We start from the raw sequence: 18,166 nt of genomic DNA, 5'->3' as shown, positions 1-18,166 counted from the left end.
ATTTCATAAAACACTTTTTGCAAAACATAACACACAATTCTCTATGTAACACACAAAAATCTAACTGGAAATATCTTGATTTCAGGCACAACCATTGTTTCTGTCCAACTACACATGGTAGATGTATTTCTTTTCTTTCGTACTGGGTAATACTGTATTCACAACCATAAATGCTTACAGTAAAAAAAATAGTTTCATTTCAATCTTGCTGTTTACTGTGAATTTTTCAACATCTCTCTGCCAGTTAATTTCAATCTTGTACAGAAATGCACAGGAGGTCGGCGCCGATAGCCTAGTGGTTAGTACGCCAACATATAGCGCAAATGCGTTCACGGCGACCCGAGTTCGATTCCCGTCTCAAGGTCCTTTGCCGATCCTGCCTCCCTCTCTCTGCCCAATGCTTTCCTGTCTGCTCTCTACTGTCTTCTCCAAATAAAGGCACAAAAAGCCCATAAATATAACTTAAAAAAAGAGAAATGTACAAGAGCTCATGAAAGAACAGCTTTTGGTTTTGCATAACTGTGTGTATATGATATATCCAAAAATATGCATTAAAAGTTCTTTATTATGATTTAGCCTATATGGTTTATTAATAAACGTGCAATTAGTTGACTAACAACTTAAAATGAAAGACTAGTCAACCAGAAAAATAAAAAAAATCACTTCAAGTGTGGATGTGGATACGCTGTTATCAAGAATGTCAGGAGAGGCCAGGCTATTGTCAGACTGCCCACTCTCGTCCAGAGAACACCAGAGTTACCGGCCGCTACTGTCTTTCATTGGGAAATTTAATGCTGCACGCAAGAAATTGGATCAGGAATGCAGATCTCTATTCTGCACTGACAAATCAGTTGAGCTTGAGGTTAAGCTTTGGGCATTTTTTAAATGTTAATTTCCTCCTTGTGTCAATTCCAATTTCAGCCAGCAATCTTGAGAACGGATAATTAACTTTTTCTTTTTCATACAATATATACACTAGCGTTCAAAAGTTTGGGGTCTGTATGACATTTTGAATGATTCTTGTGCACACCAAGACTGCATTTATTTACTCAAAAATACAGTGAAAACAGTAATATTGTGAAATAGTATTAAATTCAAAATACCAGTTTTCTATTTGAAAATATTTTAAAATGTAATTTATTCCTGTGATCAAAGCTGAATTTTCAGCAACATTACTCCAGTCTTCAGTGTCACATGATCCTTCAGAAATCATTCTAATATGATGATTTGATACTCAATTATCAATGTTGGAAACAGTAATATTTTTTATAACCTGTGATACTTTTTTCAAGATTCATTGATGAATAAAAATGTAAAGAACAGCATTCATTTTAAATAGAAATATTTTGTAACAGTATAAATCTTTACTATCACTTTTTATCAGTTTAACACATCCTTGCTGAATAAAAGTATTAATTTACAAAAAATAAGTATTAATTTAATTAAAGTATTAAAAAAGGAAAAAATTACCGACTCCAAACTTTTGAACGGTAGTGTATATTGTTTCAAAATATTTCTATTTAAAATGAATGCTGTTCTTTACATTTTTATTCATCAAAGAATCCTGAATAAAAGGATCACAGGTTATAAAAAAATATTAAGCAGCACAACTGTTTCCAACATTGATAATTGAGTATCAAATCATCATATTAGAATGATTTATGAAGGATCATGTGACACTGAAGACTGAAGTAATGATGCTGAAAATTCAGCTTTGATCACAGAAATAAATTATATTTTAATGTATATTAAAATAGAAAAACCATTATTTTGAATTGTAGTTATATTTCACAATATTACCGTTTTTTTTCTGTATTTTTGATAAAGAAAACGTGCATGTTATGGACTGGGGGAATGCACAGTGCATGCAGCTCAATAGCCCTGCTGTAAGTAGTGTGCTGTGTGAATGTCAGGCTAAAAATTCAACTAAAATTGCATTAAATCTGGTTGTTTCAAAATTATGCTGCAAGATGTTTTTTCAACTACATTTAAGTACCCTGTTATAGGCTAACCTGCAATTTTGCGATTTCCCTGTTTATTCCCATTAATTCCCGTTAATTCCCATATATTCCATAGTTTCCAGCTTTGAAAATTCCTGGAATTTTGCACCCCTACTCACACCAGTAGGAGTTGACAAATCCACATAAATCCAACCTGGTTTAGATCAGGATCAACTGTTGCACAATGCTCGGTATAAACTTTCTCCGTCGACTCAGGTTTAATCCAGAGTTTGCAAAGCGTGTGCACCTGAAAGTGTGACACGTGCGGCAGACAGCCAATCACACGGAACAAGGAGAACATCAGTTTGATTCACTTCTCACGAGAGAGCTGCGCAATTCATGTCTCTTCCGAAGGAAAAGAGATCATTATGAAGAAATATGAAATTAAATGCATTTACAAAGCAGGAATAAACACTGCTGCAGTGAAAGTTTGAGAAGGCAGCTGAAAGAAAATATCTGACTATATCAATGCATGTCAATCAAACAAATAGAGCAAATAATTAATATAGTTTCACAAAGAGATCAAAAGAACAGCTTAATCTGTTTAAAAGCTTTATATATTATGCATGTTTTATATTTAATTTAAAAGCAAAGTTTAATATTGTCAAATAATATAATAGACCTAATTATATAAATATGTCATGAATTATTCATAATTTTAATTTATTTAATATAAGTATAATGAATAATTAACAGCAAATGTTGAGCAATTTTGACTCTAAAATGTTTTCACTATAAACTGATTTAATTTGGAGCGAAAGACACAGGGGAGTGGCTTTATTGCATCAGATACACTTTACTCACAGCTGATTGTTCGAGTTTGGGTTTGTGATCTCTAACCAAGAATAAACCCTGCTCCAGAGCAGGTTAGATGTGTAGCGTAAGTTACCATAGCAATGAACCCCGCCAAAAACCAATCCACCTTCATGAGCCCGAAAAAACGGAGTTTGTTCAAACTAATCTTGAATTTACCTGGGTAGAAACTGAAACCGGCTTTGTGCAACAGGCCACTGGTTTGAGGTTACAGATTTGTTACAATAAAAACTTTTAAATGAGCTTAAAAGAACAGAACAATCAACAAAGTCTTTCTCCCTAGAAAATGGTTTTGCATTAATCATTGAAAACAACAAATGCCACTAGTGTGTTTACCTTCCTAATTCTGTGTTTGACATTATTTCAGGTTTTGATTCACGCAGTGGTGGACGTCGACCATTTGGAAGCGGTTTTCGGCGTGACTATGACGACCGGAGGGACGACCGGAGGGACGACTTTCGGGGCAGTGGGGAGCGCTATGGAGACCGCTATGGTGACCGTGAAGAGAGATACGAGAGACGGGATGAGAAGCGCGACGACAGAGGTGGGCTGATGCATTCGCATTTGACTCCAGGAACTGAACCTAAGAAAGTCTTTAATTAGATCATCCAAACAGACTGTACTGCATCTGTGTTCAGGTCCCCCTCAGAGACCCAAGCTAAACCTGAAGCCCCGCAGTGTTCCCAAAGAGGAAGACCAGAGCAGCAGCTCTTCATCCTCTTCTGGACGAGCTGCGTCCATCTTCGGAGGAGCCAAACCAGTGGACACGGCCGCTAAAGAGAGGGAGGTGGAGGAGAGGCTTAAGAAAGAGCAAGAGAGACTGCAGAGACAGCTGGAGGAGGACAAGAACAGAGGACCTGAACGCAAGCCCAGAGAGAGGTACGTTCCCACACTCCACCACTGCGTTATTAAAAAAACTGCACATATTTGTTCATTTTCTTAATGTTGAATTATATTGCACCTCTGAACCCAAATATTTATATAAACTTTTATATATATATATATATATATATACAGGGTGCGATTTGTAGGGGGGACAGGAGGGATTTCCCCCTTCTGGTCTATGTATCCCTGCCTCTGCTGAATTATTTTTATCCCCGGTGAGGATAAAAAAATATCCCTCCCGGGTGATGCTACTCCACAAACCACCAACAGTGCATATAAAATACACTTAATGCACTTAAGAATTGCATGCGCAAATGCGCCGGCGCGCGCTGCATAATTACTTTATTATAGCTTAAATACAGCGCAAAAGAAACTACGAGCAATGATGGTCATAGTTCTGTTGTAAGTGAAGTCATGAAATTACCAAGCATGCGATTAAAGCTGCCTCAAAACTGTGCATGCATTTATTTGTTGACATGGTTTAAGCTATTGTTATCCAATTTGTTGACCTTAAAACTGATCATATGTACACCAGGGAAATCTAAATTTTCTCGGGGGAGTATGCCCCCATACCCCCTTAGCAAACAACATTTTCTGACCTAGGTCATTATGAAACGCTGCGTACGGCCCCGCTTATTCTGTGTAATGAGTATGAGGTAAATGTGCATTTCTCCAAATGTGCGCACTTTTGGACTTAAAGTTTGTATGTGTATGCACTGTGATCAAAAATAAATGGAACCAAACTCGATTGAATGTAAAGGTTTGTGTCTTGTTATTCTATTAATAGCTACCGATTGATTTTGCATTTCTATCAGAAATTAAGAATTATTAGTGTCATTGTAGATAGTGGTGCAAATATCTAAGCTATCTAATACTTCAAATCTCAAAGTTAAATCAGAAGATTTTTTTGCAAAAATGTTTCTGTAACAGCTGCCAAAAATAGTATATAGCTCCACTGTGGTTTTAACACATTTTCATATACATATACAGTACAGTCCAAAAGTTTGGAACCACTAAGATTTAAAAGTTTTTAAAAGAAGTTTCGTCTGCTCACCAAGGCTACATTTATTTAATTAAAAATACAGTAAAAACAGTAATATTGTGAAATATTATTACAATTTAAAATAACTGTGTACTATTTGAATATATTTGACAAAGTAATTTATTCCTGTGATCAAAGCTGAATTTTCAGCATCGTTACTCCAGTCTTCAGTGTCACATGATCCTTCAGAAATCATTCTAATATGCTGATCTGCTGCTCAAGAAACATTTATGATTATTATCAATGTTGAAAACAGTTGTGTACTTTTTTTTTTTCAGGATTCCTTGATGAATAGAAAGTTCAAAAGAACAGCATTTATCTGAAATACAAAGCTTCTGTAGCATTATACACTACCGTTCAAAAGTTTGGGGTCAGTAAGAATTTTTATTTATTTTTTTGAAAAGAAATTAAAGAAATTAATACTTTTATTCAGCAAGGATGCATTAAATCAATCAAAAGTGGCAGTAAAGACATTTATAATGTTACAAAAGATTAGATTTCAGATAAACACTGTTCTTTTGAACTTTCTATTCATCAAATAATCCTGAAAAAAAATATTGTACACAAATATTTTGTACATCTGTGCACAGTAAATGTTTCTTGAGCAGCAGATCAGCATATTAGAATGATTTCTGAAGGATCATGTGACACTGAAGACTGGAGTAACGATGCTGAAAATTCAGCTTTGTATCACAGGAATTAATTACTTTGTCAAATATATTTAAATAGTACACAGTTATTTTAAATTGTAATAATATTTCACAATATTACTGTTTTTACTGTATTTTTAATTAAATAAATGTAGCCTTGGTGAGCAGACGAAACTTCTTTTAAAAACATTAAAAATCTCAGTGGTTCCAAACTTTTGGACTGTACTGTATATGAATATAAAAATAAATATTATAATTTTATTAATTAATTAATTAATTAATTAATTTCTTTTCTCATGTTGGTTGGAGGGACCGGCTCTATGGCATCCAATAGTAAATAGTAATAGTACTTAGCACTGTCATGTTTAACACAGAACCTAAAGATACAAAACAACGACAACAAAAAACAGCTTTAATGACATTTTATGACATCCAAAACAGTGTGTATGGCTAAATGTGCTCATTATATATTTACATATGATGCTATTTTTACCAGCTGAGAAGTGAAGAAGAGCTTATAAAATGGTTAAAAAATGACAGGAATTCCTCCGTTACACACAAACTAAGAACGGCTGCAAGGAGACGGTGGTTCAGACACCTGTACCGATCTGTAATGGGCAACATAGCTCTTATGATGGGAAGAACCAGGTGTGCTTATGAATTTTGTCCTTTCTAGGCTCGCATCTTGTGACCTCACATCCTGTTTTTAGTTCGTTTAGATGTCTGTGGTCCATGTTGAATTCATATTTCAATCAAAATGCACCAGAGTTTGAACACCCTTGCTGGCAAAGCACTTTTGAAATTTCATTTTTCACATGTCTTTCCTTTTCCTCTACAGTATTTTCACTCTCATTTTCTAATGCTCTCAGGCATCCCAGCTGGCGTAGTGAGGACCAAACAACCGAGCGCTCACGAACAGGAAGTGAGTCATCACAAACAGGAAACACATCGAGCTGGGGTAAGTGATCACCTTATGCATAGGTCTGATGAAAGCAAAACATTAACTAGCTTTATGGGTACTGAACATAAGACACATGTAAATATAATCTACCATCATTCTAACTGTCACTATGCGCAATGATTTATTAAAAAGAAACCCTCAGAATCCAATCCTTCTCCCCCTCCGACAGCACCGAGGCGTCGAGAGAGTGAGCGCTCTGTAGAAAACGAGGTTTTCAGCGGCCGTGACGAGGAGTCATCCGCGCATGGAAGCCAGACTACTACTCCCAAGCAGGAGGGGCTGCCACTGAAAGTTGTTCCAGCGCCGCCACCTAAAGAGAACGCCTGGGCGAAGAGGAGCACCATGAGTGCAGGATCCAGTGAGAGTGACAGTAAACCTGTCGTCTCTCCCAGCAGCAGCGCTCCACCCAAAAGGTTTCTGTCTGGATTGCTATGTTATATCTAGATATATATTACTCAAAAACTTAGAATTATGTTAGTATCATATATAATATATTATTTTGTATAGCATATAATTAAATATACACTACCAGTCAAAAGTTTGGAAACATTACTATTTTTAATGTTTTTAAATGAAGTCTCTTAGGCTCATTAAGGCTGCATTTATTACATAATAAATACAGAAAAAACAAAAATATTGTGAAATATTATTACAATTTAAAATTATAGTTTTCTATTTTAATATACGTTAAAATATAATTTATTTCTGTGATCAAAGCTGAATTTTCAGCATCATTTCTCCAGTCTTCAGTGTCACATGATCCTTCAGAAATCATTCTAATATGAGGATTTATTATCAATGTTGGAAACAGTTGTGCTGCTTAATATTATTTTATAACCTGTGATCCTTTTTCAGGATTCTCTGATGAATAAAAAGTTAAAAAAATATCAGCATTTATTTAAAATATAATTTTTTTTCCTTTTTTTTTTTTTGAAGAAATTAATACTTTTATTCAGCACGGATGTGTTAAATTGATAAAAAGTGTAGTAGATAGTAAAGATTTATATATTTATATATTAACCTTTTATTCATCAATGAATCCTGAAAAAAGTATCACAGTTTCCAAAAAAAATATTAAGCAGCACAACTGTTTCCAACATTAGTATCAAATCATCATATTAGAATGATTTCTGAAGGATCATGTGACACTGAAGTTTGGAGTAATGATGCTGAAAATTCAGCTTTGATCACAGGAATAAATTATATTTTAAAGTATATTAAAATAGAAAACCATATTTTTAAATTGTAATAATATTTAACAATATTATTGTTTTTTCTGTATTTATTATGTAATAAATGCAGCCTTAATGAGCATAAGTGACTTTAAAAATATTAATGTTTCCAAACTTTTGACTGGTAGTGTATATTAGTCATTTAAATGTTTGGGGTCAGTAAGTTTTTTTTGAAAGAAGCATTAGTTTACCAAAGCTGCATTTATTTGTTCAAAAATAAGTAAAAACAGTAATATTGTGAACTATTATTACAATTTAAAATAACAATTCTATTTGAATATATTTTACAATGTAATTTTTTAAAAGATTAGCAAATTTCGTAATATTACCAATAAACACCAAAACAGTGGTGTTGCTTAAATTTCTGTGGAAACTTACATTTTTTCAGGATTATTTGATTAATTCAAAGTTCAATAGAACAGCATTTATTTGAAATAGAAATATTTAGTAACATTATGAATGTTTTTACTGTCGCTTTTGATCCATAAAATGCTTCCTTGCTAAATAAAAGTATTACTGACCCCAAACTTTTAAATGATGGTGTATGAATATGTGTTAGGGATGTTCATTTCAGTGGGGGTTTCCCTTACCAACAACCGACGCTTGTTAACCAATCATTAATATTTAAACAACAAGATTAGAATTAAAATTAGAATTAAATACATTTTTTTAGAATGAATTAAAATGGATGTGTCTGTGACATGAGGATTCACACATTGTCACATCACGCACCTGCAGTGCTTCTGTGAATGGAGAAAAACAGAATAGCATACATATAAATGGAATAAAATTAAATAGGCCTACACGAAATATATTTGACTTAATTAACAGATTAACAAAACGAAAGAAAAAAACTGCAACAAGTAGGCTAGTATATGCTCAGTTTCGGTTCATTTTTGTGACCTGCTCCACAAACAAGTTCACAGAAAGGAAACATGAAACATTTAGATTTGTGTCAAATGAGAGAGGTACATGAGCCCAACGGTGGTTTCAGTTTCGCTTTAAATAAATTAATTTAGCTCGACGTTTATAATGAATGCCTCTGTAATTAGTTTTATTTTATAATTTAATACTTTTCATTCATATTTTGTTTTGAATATTGTTAAATTTAAAGGATTTGTTGTGGAGTGAGGAAAACTAAAATAGCAAACATGTGTTCATAATGTTTGTAAACATTTCACTTGATTTACCGATATTTTACATAATTTCTGAATGTAATAATAAAATGCCACTTATACGTTGACTTTTTTCCTCTCAAAAAACACCTTTAAAATTACTTAAATTACTTATTTAAACATTTACCTGGTCAAAATTCTTATTGTCAGTTAGCCAGTTAATTATGATCATCCCTAATATATATATATATATATATATATATATATATATATATATATATATATATATATATATATATATATATGTAGAGCTTTTTAGAATTGTTCTGACTTCAGTTTTTTGATGCACTTTATTTTTCAGTGTGACCAGCTCAGCTGATGCTCCTCAGAGAACTAAAGGTAAGATTTATAGGTGTGCAGATCCATTGAGACATGAAATATAATGCTGGTGGAAGATCAGCTCAATCCATATTTGAATTTTCACACTCAAATCACTTCTGGAAACCCCTCTTAACATCACAATGGATTGACATCAGGGAGCTTTGGTGCTTTGCAGTTTTTGGGAGAGCTTGAACAGAGCAAAAGAAAATGTCCAGTAGGCTCCCTTCCTAAAAACGGCCTATTAGAAATGTTCGGTTTGACAGCAGTAAAGTGCTCAAAGCTTTTACAGAAGCCTTCAGCCTAATGGAGGCTACTCCCTTTTTTAGTAGAGTTGTCCTCTGCTGAACACTGGGCTCTCCTTACAGATGAAAACAAAACAGATGGGGTGCGCCGGGATCGGGGCCCCTCTCGGGGTCGCGGTGGGGCCTCGGGCTCTGGAGCAGGCAGGGGGCGTGGAGACGCAGCCAGCCGAGACCGAAGGAAGGAGACAGACAGGTTAGCTGCTCTCTGGCACCCCTTCTGCCCAAAAGTGTAGAGCTTTTTATTCATTTTAGAAGGATATATTTAGTAATTTGCTATGGTGAGATTTTTCTCTTTTCTATTATATTATAGTTTTGATTGTATAAGTGTGGTGGTTGGACAAATCTGTCTCTGTGCTAGTTTGGCCCTTAGAGCACTGTGTCCATTCGCATCTTTCCAGTGTCACTAACAAAAAAAGTGCAGTTTTTTGCAAATTTTTTTTTTTTTTTATCGAAACCTGAAGAAAGTCACTGAAAAATGCCCACCGCTAAAACAAAGACTGACAGTCAAGATAAGCACAGTGATGCAAACAGTGAAGTCAGTGGGCTGTTTGACCAAACAACAGTTTAAACATGTTTGAATTTTTTACTTGCACTGTAAACCTGAATAATTTGGCAAAAATCTAAAAATTTTAAGTCAAGAAATTCAAGGTTTAAGTAAGCAGAACTGGCAGATTTTTATTTTGTACTCATACATTTTAATTGTTCTTAACTTGAAATGTTTGAGTACACCTAAAATTGAACCTAAAATGATCATGTAACCCCAATGTAAATATTTTTATTAGTGTAAAATGAGTTAGCTATAACAAGCTAATTCAGAAAATGCTGGCTTGCTAACAAGTTAACAATAGCATGGTGTAGCACTTGCTGAATGAGTACAGCAATATAAAGCATTTAACATACCTGCTCTCAAACCAAGCCACATGCACCATTTGTCACATTAACAGAAACTCTTCAAAATTAGCATAACAAAACATTAATCACTACTAAATATAACACATTAATCTTGCACAAATATATATATATATATTTATATATATAACACTTAAAGGGTTAGTTCACCTAAAAATGAAATTTCTGTCATTAATTACTCATGTTGTTCCACACCTGTAAGACCTTTGTTCATCTTCAGAACACAAATCAAGATATTTTTGATAAAATCTGATGGCTCGGTAAGGCCTGTATTGACAGCAATAACACTCCCTTATATATAAAGCTACTAAAAACATATTTAAAGCAGTTCAAACGACTTTGTTCCACAATATCTAGTGATGGACGATTTCAAAACACTGCTTCATGAAGCTTTACGAATCTTTTGTTTCGAATCAGTGGTTCAGAGCGTGTATCAAACTGCCAAAATCCCATGATTTCAGTAAACGAGGCTTCGTTACGTCAGAAGTGTTTTGAAACTTCAATAGTTCACGTGACTTTGGCAGTTTGATACACGCTCTGAATCACTGATTCGAAACAAAAGATCTGTAAAGCTTCATGAAGCAGTGTTTTGAAATCGCCCATCACTAGATATTATTTTATTTTTTTGGTGCACAAAAAGTATTCTCGTCACTTCATAACATTAAGGTTGAACCACTGTAGTCACATGATCTGTTTTAAATATGTTTTTAGTACATTAATGGATCTTGAGAGAGGAAATGTCATTGCTGTCAATGCAGGCCTCACTGAACCATCGGATTTATCAAAAATATCTTAATTTGTGTTCTGAAGATGAATGAAGGTCTTACGGGTGTGGAACAACATGAGTAATTAATGACAGAAATTTCATTTTTGGGTGAACTAACCCTTTAATTTTAGCATTTACACTCCCTTTCGAGTGCCATAGGCAAAGCATGCTGGGAAATCCCAGCCCAGTTTGTCTAAATGTTCATAAAACAAGTTCATAAAACTCAAAACAATGAAACAGTTCAGTTTACTTATAATATATCAGTTCTGTGAACTTGAAAGAAAATTAAATACTCATAAGAGTTCATTTGACTGAACTAATTTGTTTAATTTAAGATTTAAAACAATTAATTATTTTGAGCGTTAGGGTTTACAGTGTGTGCAAGTATTTATCTCTGGGCAAGATGCATTTGGCCTCAGGAACAAGAGAAATAGTGTATGGCTCCAGAGCAGGGGCCTCAATCTCAATTCAACAACAAACTGAATTTTTACAACTTGGATTTTACAATATTGATCGTAATATTGGATATTTTTTTCCTCTGGGATGAACGTCCCTGCTCTGGAGTATTTTTCTGAATGAGTGTAGAAGTTCTTGTGAGACTCTGTCTCAGTGTGTTGTACGTTGCTTGTAGAAAGGATGCAAGAAGAGAGCGAGATCTCAGACCAGCACCAGAGCCAAAGAAATTTGAGGAGCCTCCCAGCCCTGTGAGTGACAGAGCTAACACTCTCTCTGGGTGTGATCCCATGATCCCCGCTCCCTGTGCTTTTACTTCTGGCTTTCATTGTTCAACAACCCTTTAATGAATATCTTCTTTAGTGCCTTTTTTAGAAGCTCCATTCTCTGTAATGGAAATTACAATGTTGGTGTCAGACTGTAATTGTGAGCTTCTTTTGGAAGATATGTGACAAATGTAAATATTTATTTGAGTCTAGACACATAATTCTGATGCACGCATTGAATTACAGTCTTAGAAATGAGAATACTGACGCAAACCTCTTCAAAACACGCTTGTATGTGAAAACATTACTTTTGACACCCTATTCCAAGCTATTTGTGCTCTGGCACATGAACCAGCCTGACCTCCAGCCTCCTCCGTCTCATACAGATGTATAGATGCAAATGTTTTTCCATGCTTAATAAGGCTGCACGATATATAGAAATACATTGTGAAATCGCGCAGACTGGGATTTAATGAATCTGGCAGCACATACATCCATTTGTCGGCAACCCGTCTAAATAAAAGCTTGATGGTTTAACATTTAAAAATGAAGAAATTAAGACGTAAATACTAGTATTTGTATTAAATACCTGATTTCTTGATTTTACAGTACAACAGTTACAATATTACAACATATTTCTTATTTTAGTTAATAATAATCACAATATAAATCACATTATTATTATTACTGTATACTATATTGGTCAAAAATTCCTGCTCAAGTAGTAAACTTTGTTCACACTGGCCGTATTTCCATTATATATTTGCACAAAACTTTTGCAATATTTTCTAAATGTCGATAAAAAACTATTGCAAAATGACGGTGTTTCTGTTAAAGGGTTAGTTCACCCAAAAATTAAATTTCTGTTATGCGATGTTATGCGACTAAAACATAATTTTTTCCTCTCACGATAAGTCATTTAAAAAAATCATGGCAACGTATGTTAGTAGGTTTAAGTATATCACAGCCACCACACTAGCCATTATTTTTAATCGAAGGAGACGTAAGCGTGTCATCCAAGCATTAATGCCAAGGAAAGCCCCTTACACTTGTGAGTGGCCACGTATGAGGTGTTTCCGGGAGTTTCTTCCTCCCATCTGCTTCAAGGTCTTGATAAATTGTGGCATTTCTTTGTTGTTTACAATCCAGCATTCCTGTAATACTTTTGTCTTTTATGAGTTTAATAATAAAGAATTCATTCTCGTATTTGTGTGCAAACATACCGCCTTCTTTAAAGAATGATTGACATTTACATAGGCCAGGTGACCTGTAAATGAGCAAGTTTACATGCACACCAGTAAGCTGATAACTAACAAATATCAGCTTATTAAAATGACCAGGTTTCCCTGTTTACATGCAAACCAGTAAACTGACAACGCAAGTAAACCACGTTTACATGACTTCATTAATACATTTTCCCTGTAGTGACGTCAAATTAAGTAAGGGATAATGTACATCTTGCATCAGCCTGAAGGGGTTTATTGGCTGGATGTACATTATCCCACTTATTACACAACTACTTGCCACATAAGTAAATAATTAGACACGAAATATTGATCTGAGTCTAAATATTTTATTAGCTCTTTAAATGCAAAGCTTCTGCGGAGAGAGCAGCTGTTAGTTAGCAAGTTTAAATTTAAACTAGATGGACATTTAAGAGATACGGTACAGTCATATCACAGATTGCAAAGCATTTCGCCACATAAATAATTATGGGGATAAGAGATACTGATCTGAGATGAAACTGATTTAAAACCATACCTGTTTGTTATCTTATAATCCATTAGAGTGAACAAAATAGTCGCAAAATGGCAGCAGCTGCATTCATATGAAACGAGAGAGTGAGTCCACGATACCGGATGACATAATTAAATAACTGTACACAAAATATTGATTTAACTGAGTTTTAATATTTTATTAGCTTACCAAATGCAAAACTGTTCCTAGCAAGTGTACAGTGCTGCTGACTTCAGTAACCCGGATGAGCCTGTGTTATCTGTTTTCAGCGGTTGTTATCGGGGAATAACATAATGCTGGGTGGTGCAATTGACCAATCAGAATCAAGTATTCCACAGAGCTGTGCAGTAACTAAGATTTATAAATGCTGTAGAAGTATTTTTCATTCTTAGTTCATGTTAACTAATGAATCCTTATTGTAAAGTGTTACCAAAATGTCTTCAGGATTAAAACTAATATTTTAGCTTTTTAATTACTCCCAAACAAATAATTATAATAATTTGCTCCCCAACAAAATCATCCCATTCATTCTGGAACGACAAATTTTTCACAAATATAGCTGTTCAAGTCATCTGGTGAACATTCCTGTATTTCTATTCTGTATATTGCAATATATATAGCAGAAAAGGTTAATAACACAATGTCAGTTTTTTCCAATATCGTGCAGCCCTGATGCTTAATATGAATCTTTTGTATGCGTGTGGCGTATTATAACTGAATGAAGTCTACAATGGTCTCAGTTATTGTTTGTAATTTCCTGTGGTCTGTTGCATCACTTGCAGCAGCTTCTGAATAAAGAAAAATACTTGTGTAATTGAGATCCACACAGGTCTGTTTTCACACTGGGGTCCATCTGGATTTTCACCATGACAGACCTTTTCAAATAAACACATGGAGTTTGAACTCCATTTAGAAGGGGCTTTCACGGCAAGCGAAATGAGCCAACTTAATGGACCAGATGGAGCAGACCTTAAAAATAAACCAGGTGTTAAAGAGCCATTATTTCAGTAGTCCTGGGTTTATCCTGTATAACCTGGAAGAGATTTGACTGGCCCATATAGCTTAGAGATGTTCAGCTTTCCACAGAGCAGACCTAATATTTTTGTTAAATTTTAATAAATCTCAGTTTCTACTTTAAGGATTAGTTCACTTTAAAATGGAAATTACCTCATGATTGACTCACCCTCAAGCCATTCTAGGTGTATATGACTTTCTTCTTTCTGATGAACACAATCGCAGAAATATTAATAAATATCCGGACACATCCGAGCTTTAAAATGCCAGTGATAGGGATAGTATGAGCTGAAGAAAGTGTCTCCATCCATCCTAAATATGTGCTCCACACGGCTCCGGGGGGTTAATAAAGGCCTTCTGAAGCGAAGCGATGCATTTGTGTAAAAAAATCCATATTTAAACAAGATATGAAGTAAAATATGTAGCTTCCGCCTTCCATATTGAAGTTACGAAGAAAGTATAAACTGGCGTGACGTGGCGTTACACTTTTTCCGTAAGTTAAATAGGGAAGGTGTAGGACGTAGCGTAATCTTTGTGAACTGCAAGAGTTTTACACTTTCTGCGTACGTTGAATACAGAAGGCAGCTCATGTGGAAGCTAGATATTTTACTTCATAACTTGTTAAATATGGATATTTTTTTACACAAATGCATTGCTTTTCTTCAGAAGGCCTTTATTAACCCCCCAGAGCTGTGTGGAGCACATATTTATGATGGACGAATGTGCAAGGAGACACTTTCTTCAGCTCATACTCCTTGATCCTGTTCACTGCCATTATAAAGCTTGGATGCATCAGGATATTTATTAATATTTCTCCAATTATGTTCATCAGAAAGAATAAAGTCATTTACACCTAGGATGGCTTGAGGGTGACTAAAGCTTGGGCTAATTTTCATTTGAAAGTGAATTAATCCTTGTGTGTGTGTTTTTTTTGTTTGTTTTTTTCCCACCTCTTTTTATCCATAAAATTTTTTTGAGGCAACACGTGACAAAATAACCTCATTGTAATTGTGAAAATGACAATAAATCAACATTGTGAACATTAGATTTCATGCTTGCTTATCCACCTCTTATTTTAACGTATGAAAACATATGTTGCTTGATTATGCAAACTGGTATTTATCATATTTTTATTTTATTTTTTATCGTAATCATAAACATACTGGTTTGTACTGCAAAATAGTTTTACTGTTTACTGCACTTTGTTATTCTTCTAGTTATTCACATTTTAGTGGCTAATAAATCAGAAGTCTTGCACATTCACAGAAAATAGCTTACTTCTGCGTCACAAAATATGGTGGATAGTGGCATCTGGTGGGGAGGTTGCTAATTGTTAGCTAGAAACCAGTTGTTTTTCCCCCCATATGTTGCCTCAGATTTTTTTTTTTTTTAATGAAGAAAACAAAACACAAATATCAAGTAAAGGAAAAAAAAAAGGATTCTCATAGAACAAAACAAAACAAAAAAGAATTTTGATTTAAAAATGGATTTTAAAAATAGACTCCGGTGTGTTCACACTTGTAGTTCAGTTCTCTTGATTCTTTTGGTCCGGAACAAAAAAGAAAATGATTCGCTCTGGTTCGCTTAGTGTTCACACTGTCATAAGACTGAACCTAAAGATCCAACAAAAAAAAAAAAATATGGCTTTATGACATATTTTTACCAGTTGAGGACTCAAGAAGCGCTTATAAAATGTGTAAAGGAGTCAAAACAGTGCCAGGAATTCCTCTATTACACACCATAACATACTTTTTAGGGTCGCATCACATCCTTTTTTTGGTTCATTTAGCTGTCTTTGGTCCATGTTGAGTTCGTGTTTAAGTGGAACTGCTCCAGAGTTCATTTAAAAGCGCGCCGAGACCCATCTTTTCAGGGGTCACTTGTTTGGTGCGCACCATGGTTCAGATAGCAGCGTTCACACTTATTCAAATGAACCACATTAACAGAGCAATCGCACCAGAGTTCATTTTAATCGAATCCATACCTGCCAAGTGTGTACACACCTTAAAAGACACTGTAATGCACTTTAAGAAAATTCACTTTGTAAAAAAATTGATATATTGGCATATTTTGGTATGTTTTTATTTCCAAAAGCTCAGTATCTTACACCACTAACCTGTGTCAGAGAAGTCAAAACAACAATTTCTCTGAAAATCACCTGATTTAGAGACCATGAAGAACATATGAACCTCAAATAACAGCCATGTTTTGGTTACGTCTTACTATACCCTTTTTGTTTTAACAGAAATTCAGCTCAGCCAGTAAATACGCAGCCTTGCTGATGGACGGGGAGCAGGGAGACGAGGAGGGCGGCGGAGATTAAGAGGTGGAAGGACTACACGGACGACAGTCCAAATTGAATTACAAATTAAACCTACAGCTTTTTGTTTCATGCAGCACTGAAGGACCCATATGAGCCCTTTGAGAGCAAAACCCATTTTAGAGCAACCCCTCATCTTCAGGACTGAACCGGAAACTTAGTGGGAAATTACAGGACTTATTTTAAAGTAAAAGAGGAAGGATGAATGCTTATAACTAATACATTTTGGGGGGGGGTTAAAATACAAAATAAAATGGATCCTGCTCTTGCATACATCATAAGTCGAGTGCATTTCTCGTTAGCTTGATTGCACGTTAAGTGGCGGGAAAGTGTAGAATCAGGGAAAAGTGCCACAAGATGAATGTTTTCCCTGACTTTTAGGGCTTCCTGAGCTTTCCGAAAGAAAGTTTACAGCAGCTGCTTTACCGAGATCTCTGCTCAAGTAAAGGGGTCGGTGACCTGCATTGCTCACCCATTGGTTATAAATCCCACAGCCTTGGTTTTATGTTTTAAACTCGTGTTGGCCGACAGTTCTGGTGATTTGTATTCAGGGATAATAGCCGCTGAATAATGGCCAGCAACGGATCAGAACCTGTTAGTTTCGGTTTGATATTTCTCTGCACTGCTTTAGGCAGGAGTCTCCCATTTTTCTCACTTATCCTTTGAGGACTTTTTTAAGCCACTCCTTTGGACTGATGTGCAATAGGAATTAAAGTATTCCTCCTAATCTCAATGTTTCAACAACAGAGACTGCTGCAGCTTTGGGTTGAGCATATATCTAAAGGTAGTGACATGAATTGCTTATTGATTTAAACGGTGTACCATCTTAAAAACAATAAAAGACTACATTGTGTCAGCTTGGAGGACATTGTGAATTATGTTGCATCCCAGAAGATTGCAATTTCACCATATGAAGAAATGCCACAGAAATCACATGTGCCATGTGCGTTCAGAGCTGACGTCATTTTTATAGGTACAGTGAATGTCACTAAGGTCCAAAATTAACTTTTTGCCAAACCTGCTAATATATAATATGTATAATACAAAAACAGCTTATAATTTTATTATGGCTGATAATAGATAACAATAAAGGATAGTTTTAATAAATATTACATTTAATAGTTAATAAATTTGTGCTTTTAAAAATGTTCTATAAGTATACATATTATACTTGAGATTAACATTGTGAAATATTATTACAACTTAAAATAACTTTTTTTTTAATTTTAATATGTTTTAAAATTGAATATATTTCTGTGATGTAAAGCTGAATTTTCAACATCATTACTCCAGTCTTCAGTGTCACATGATCCTTCAGAA

The 18,166-nt window shown here is 34.8% G+C and overlaps 1 protein-coding gene across 4 annotated transcripts in view; it reads left to right on the top strand.

Annotated features, from left to right (window-relative positions):
- eif4ba (eukaryotic translation initiation factor 4Ba) overlaps positions 1-17,792 on the top strand; it is a 31,309-nt gene extending 13,517 nt beyond the window's left edge. Inside the window, exons 8-15 of one of the 4 annotated variants that reach the window (XM_067370861.1) lie at positions 3,181-3,357; positions 3,452-3,692; positions 6,260-6,348; positions 6,521-6,764; positions 9,060-9,097; positions 9,445-9,574; positions 11,688-11,760; positions 16,772-17,792. In XM_067370861.1, coding sequence (XP_067226962.1) covers positions 3,181-3,357; positions 3,452-3,692; positions 6,260-6,348; positions 6,521-6,764; positions 9,060-9,097; positions 9,445-9,574; positions 11,688-11,760; positions 16,772-16,849 — 1,070 coding nt within the window. In that variant the 3' untranslated portion in view covers positions 16,850-17,792. The remainder of the gene's footprint in view (positions 1-3,180; positions 3,358-3,451; positions 3,693-6,259; positions 6,349-6,520; positions 6,765-9,059; positions 9,098-9,444; positions 9,575-11,687; positions 11,761-16,771) is intronic. The other 3 variants (XM_067370863.1, XM_067370862.1, XM_067370864.1) reach the window with 3 other exon arrangements.
- Positions 17,793-18,166: the final 374 nt, after the last annotated feature.

Source organism: Chanodichthys erythropterus, chromosome 20 (assembly GCF_024489055.1).
Source record: "Chanodichthys erythropterus isolate Z2021 chromosome 20, ASM2448905v1, whole genome shotgun sequence".
In the NCBI taxonomy this organism is placed as follows: domain Eukaryota; kingdom Metazoa; phylum Chordata; class Actinopteri; order Cypriniformes; family Xenocyprididae; genus Chanodichthys; species Chanodichthys erythropterus.
The sequence above is the reverse complement of the archived record's forward strand: the minus strand, read 5'-3'. Positions and strand labels throughout refer to the sequence as shown.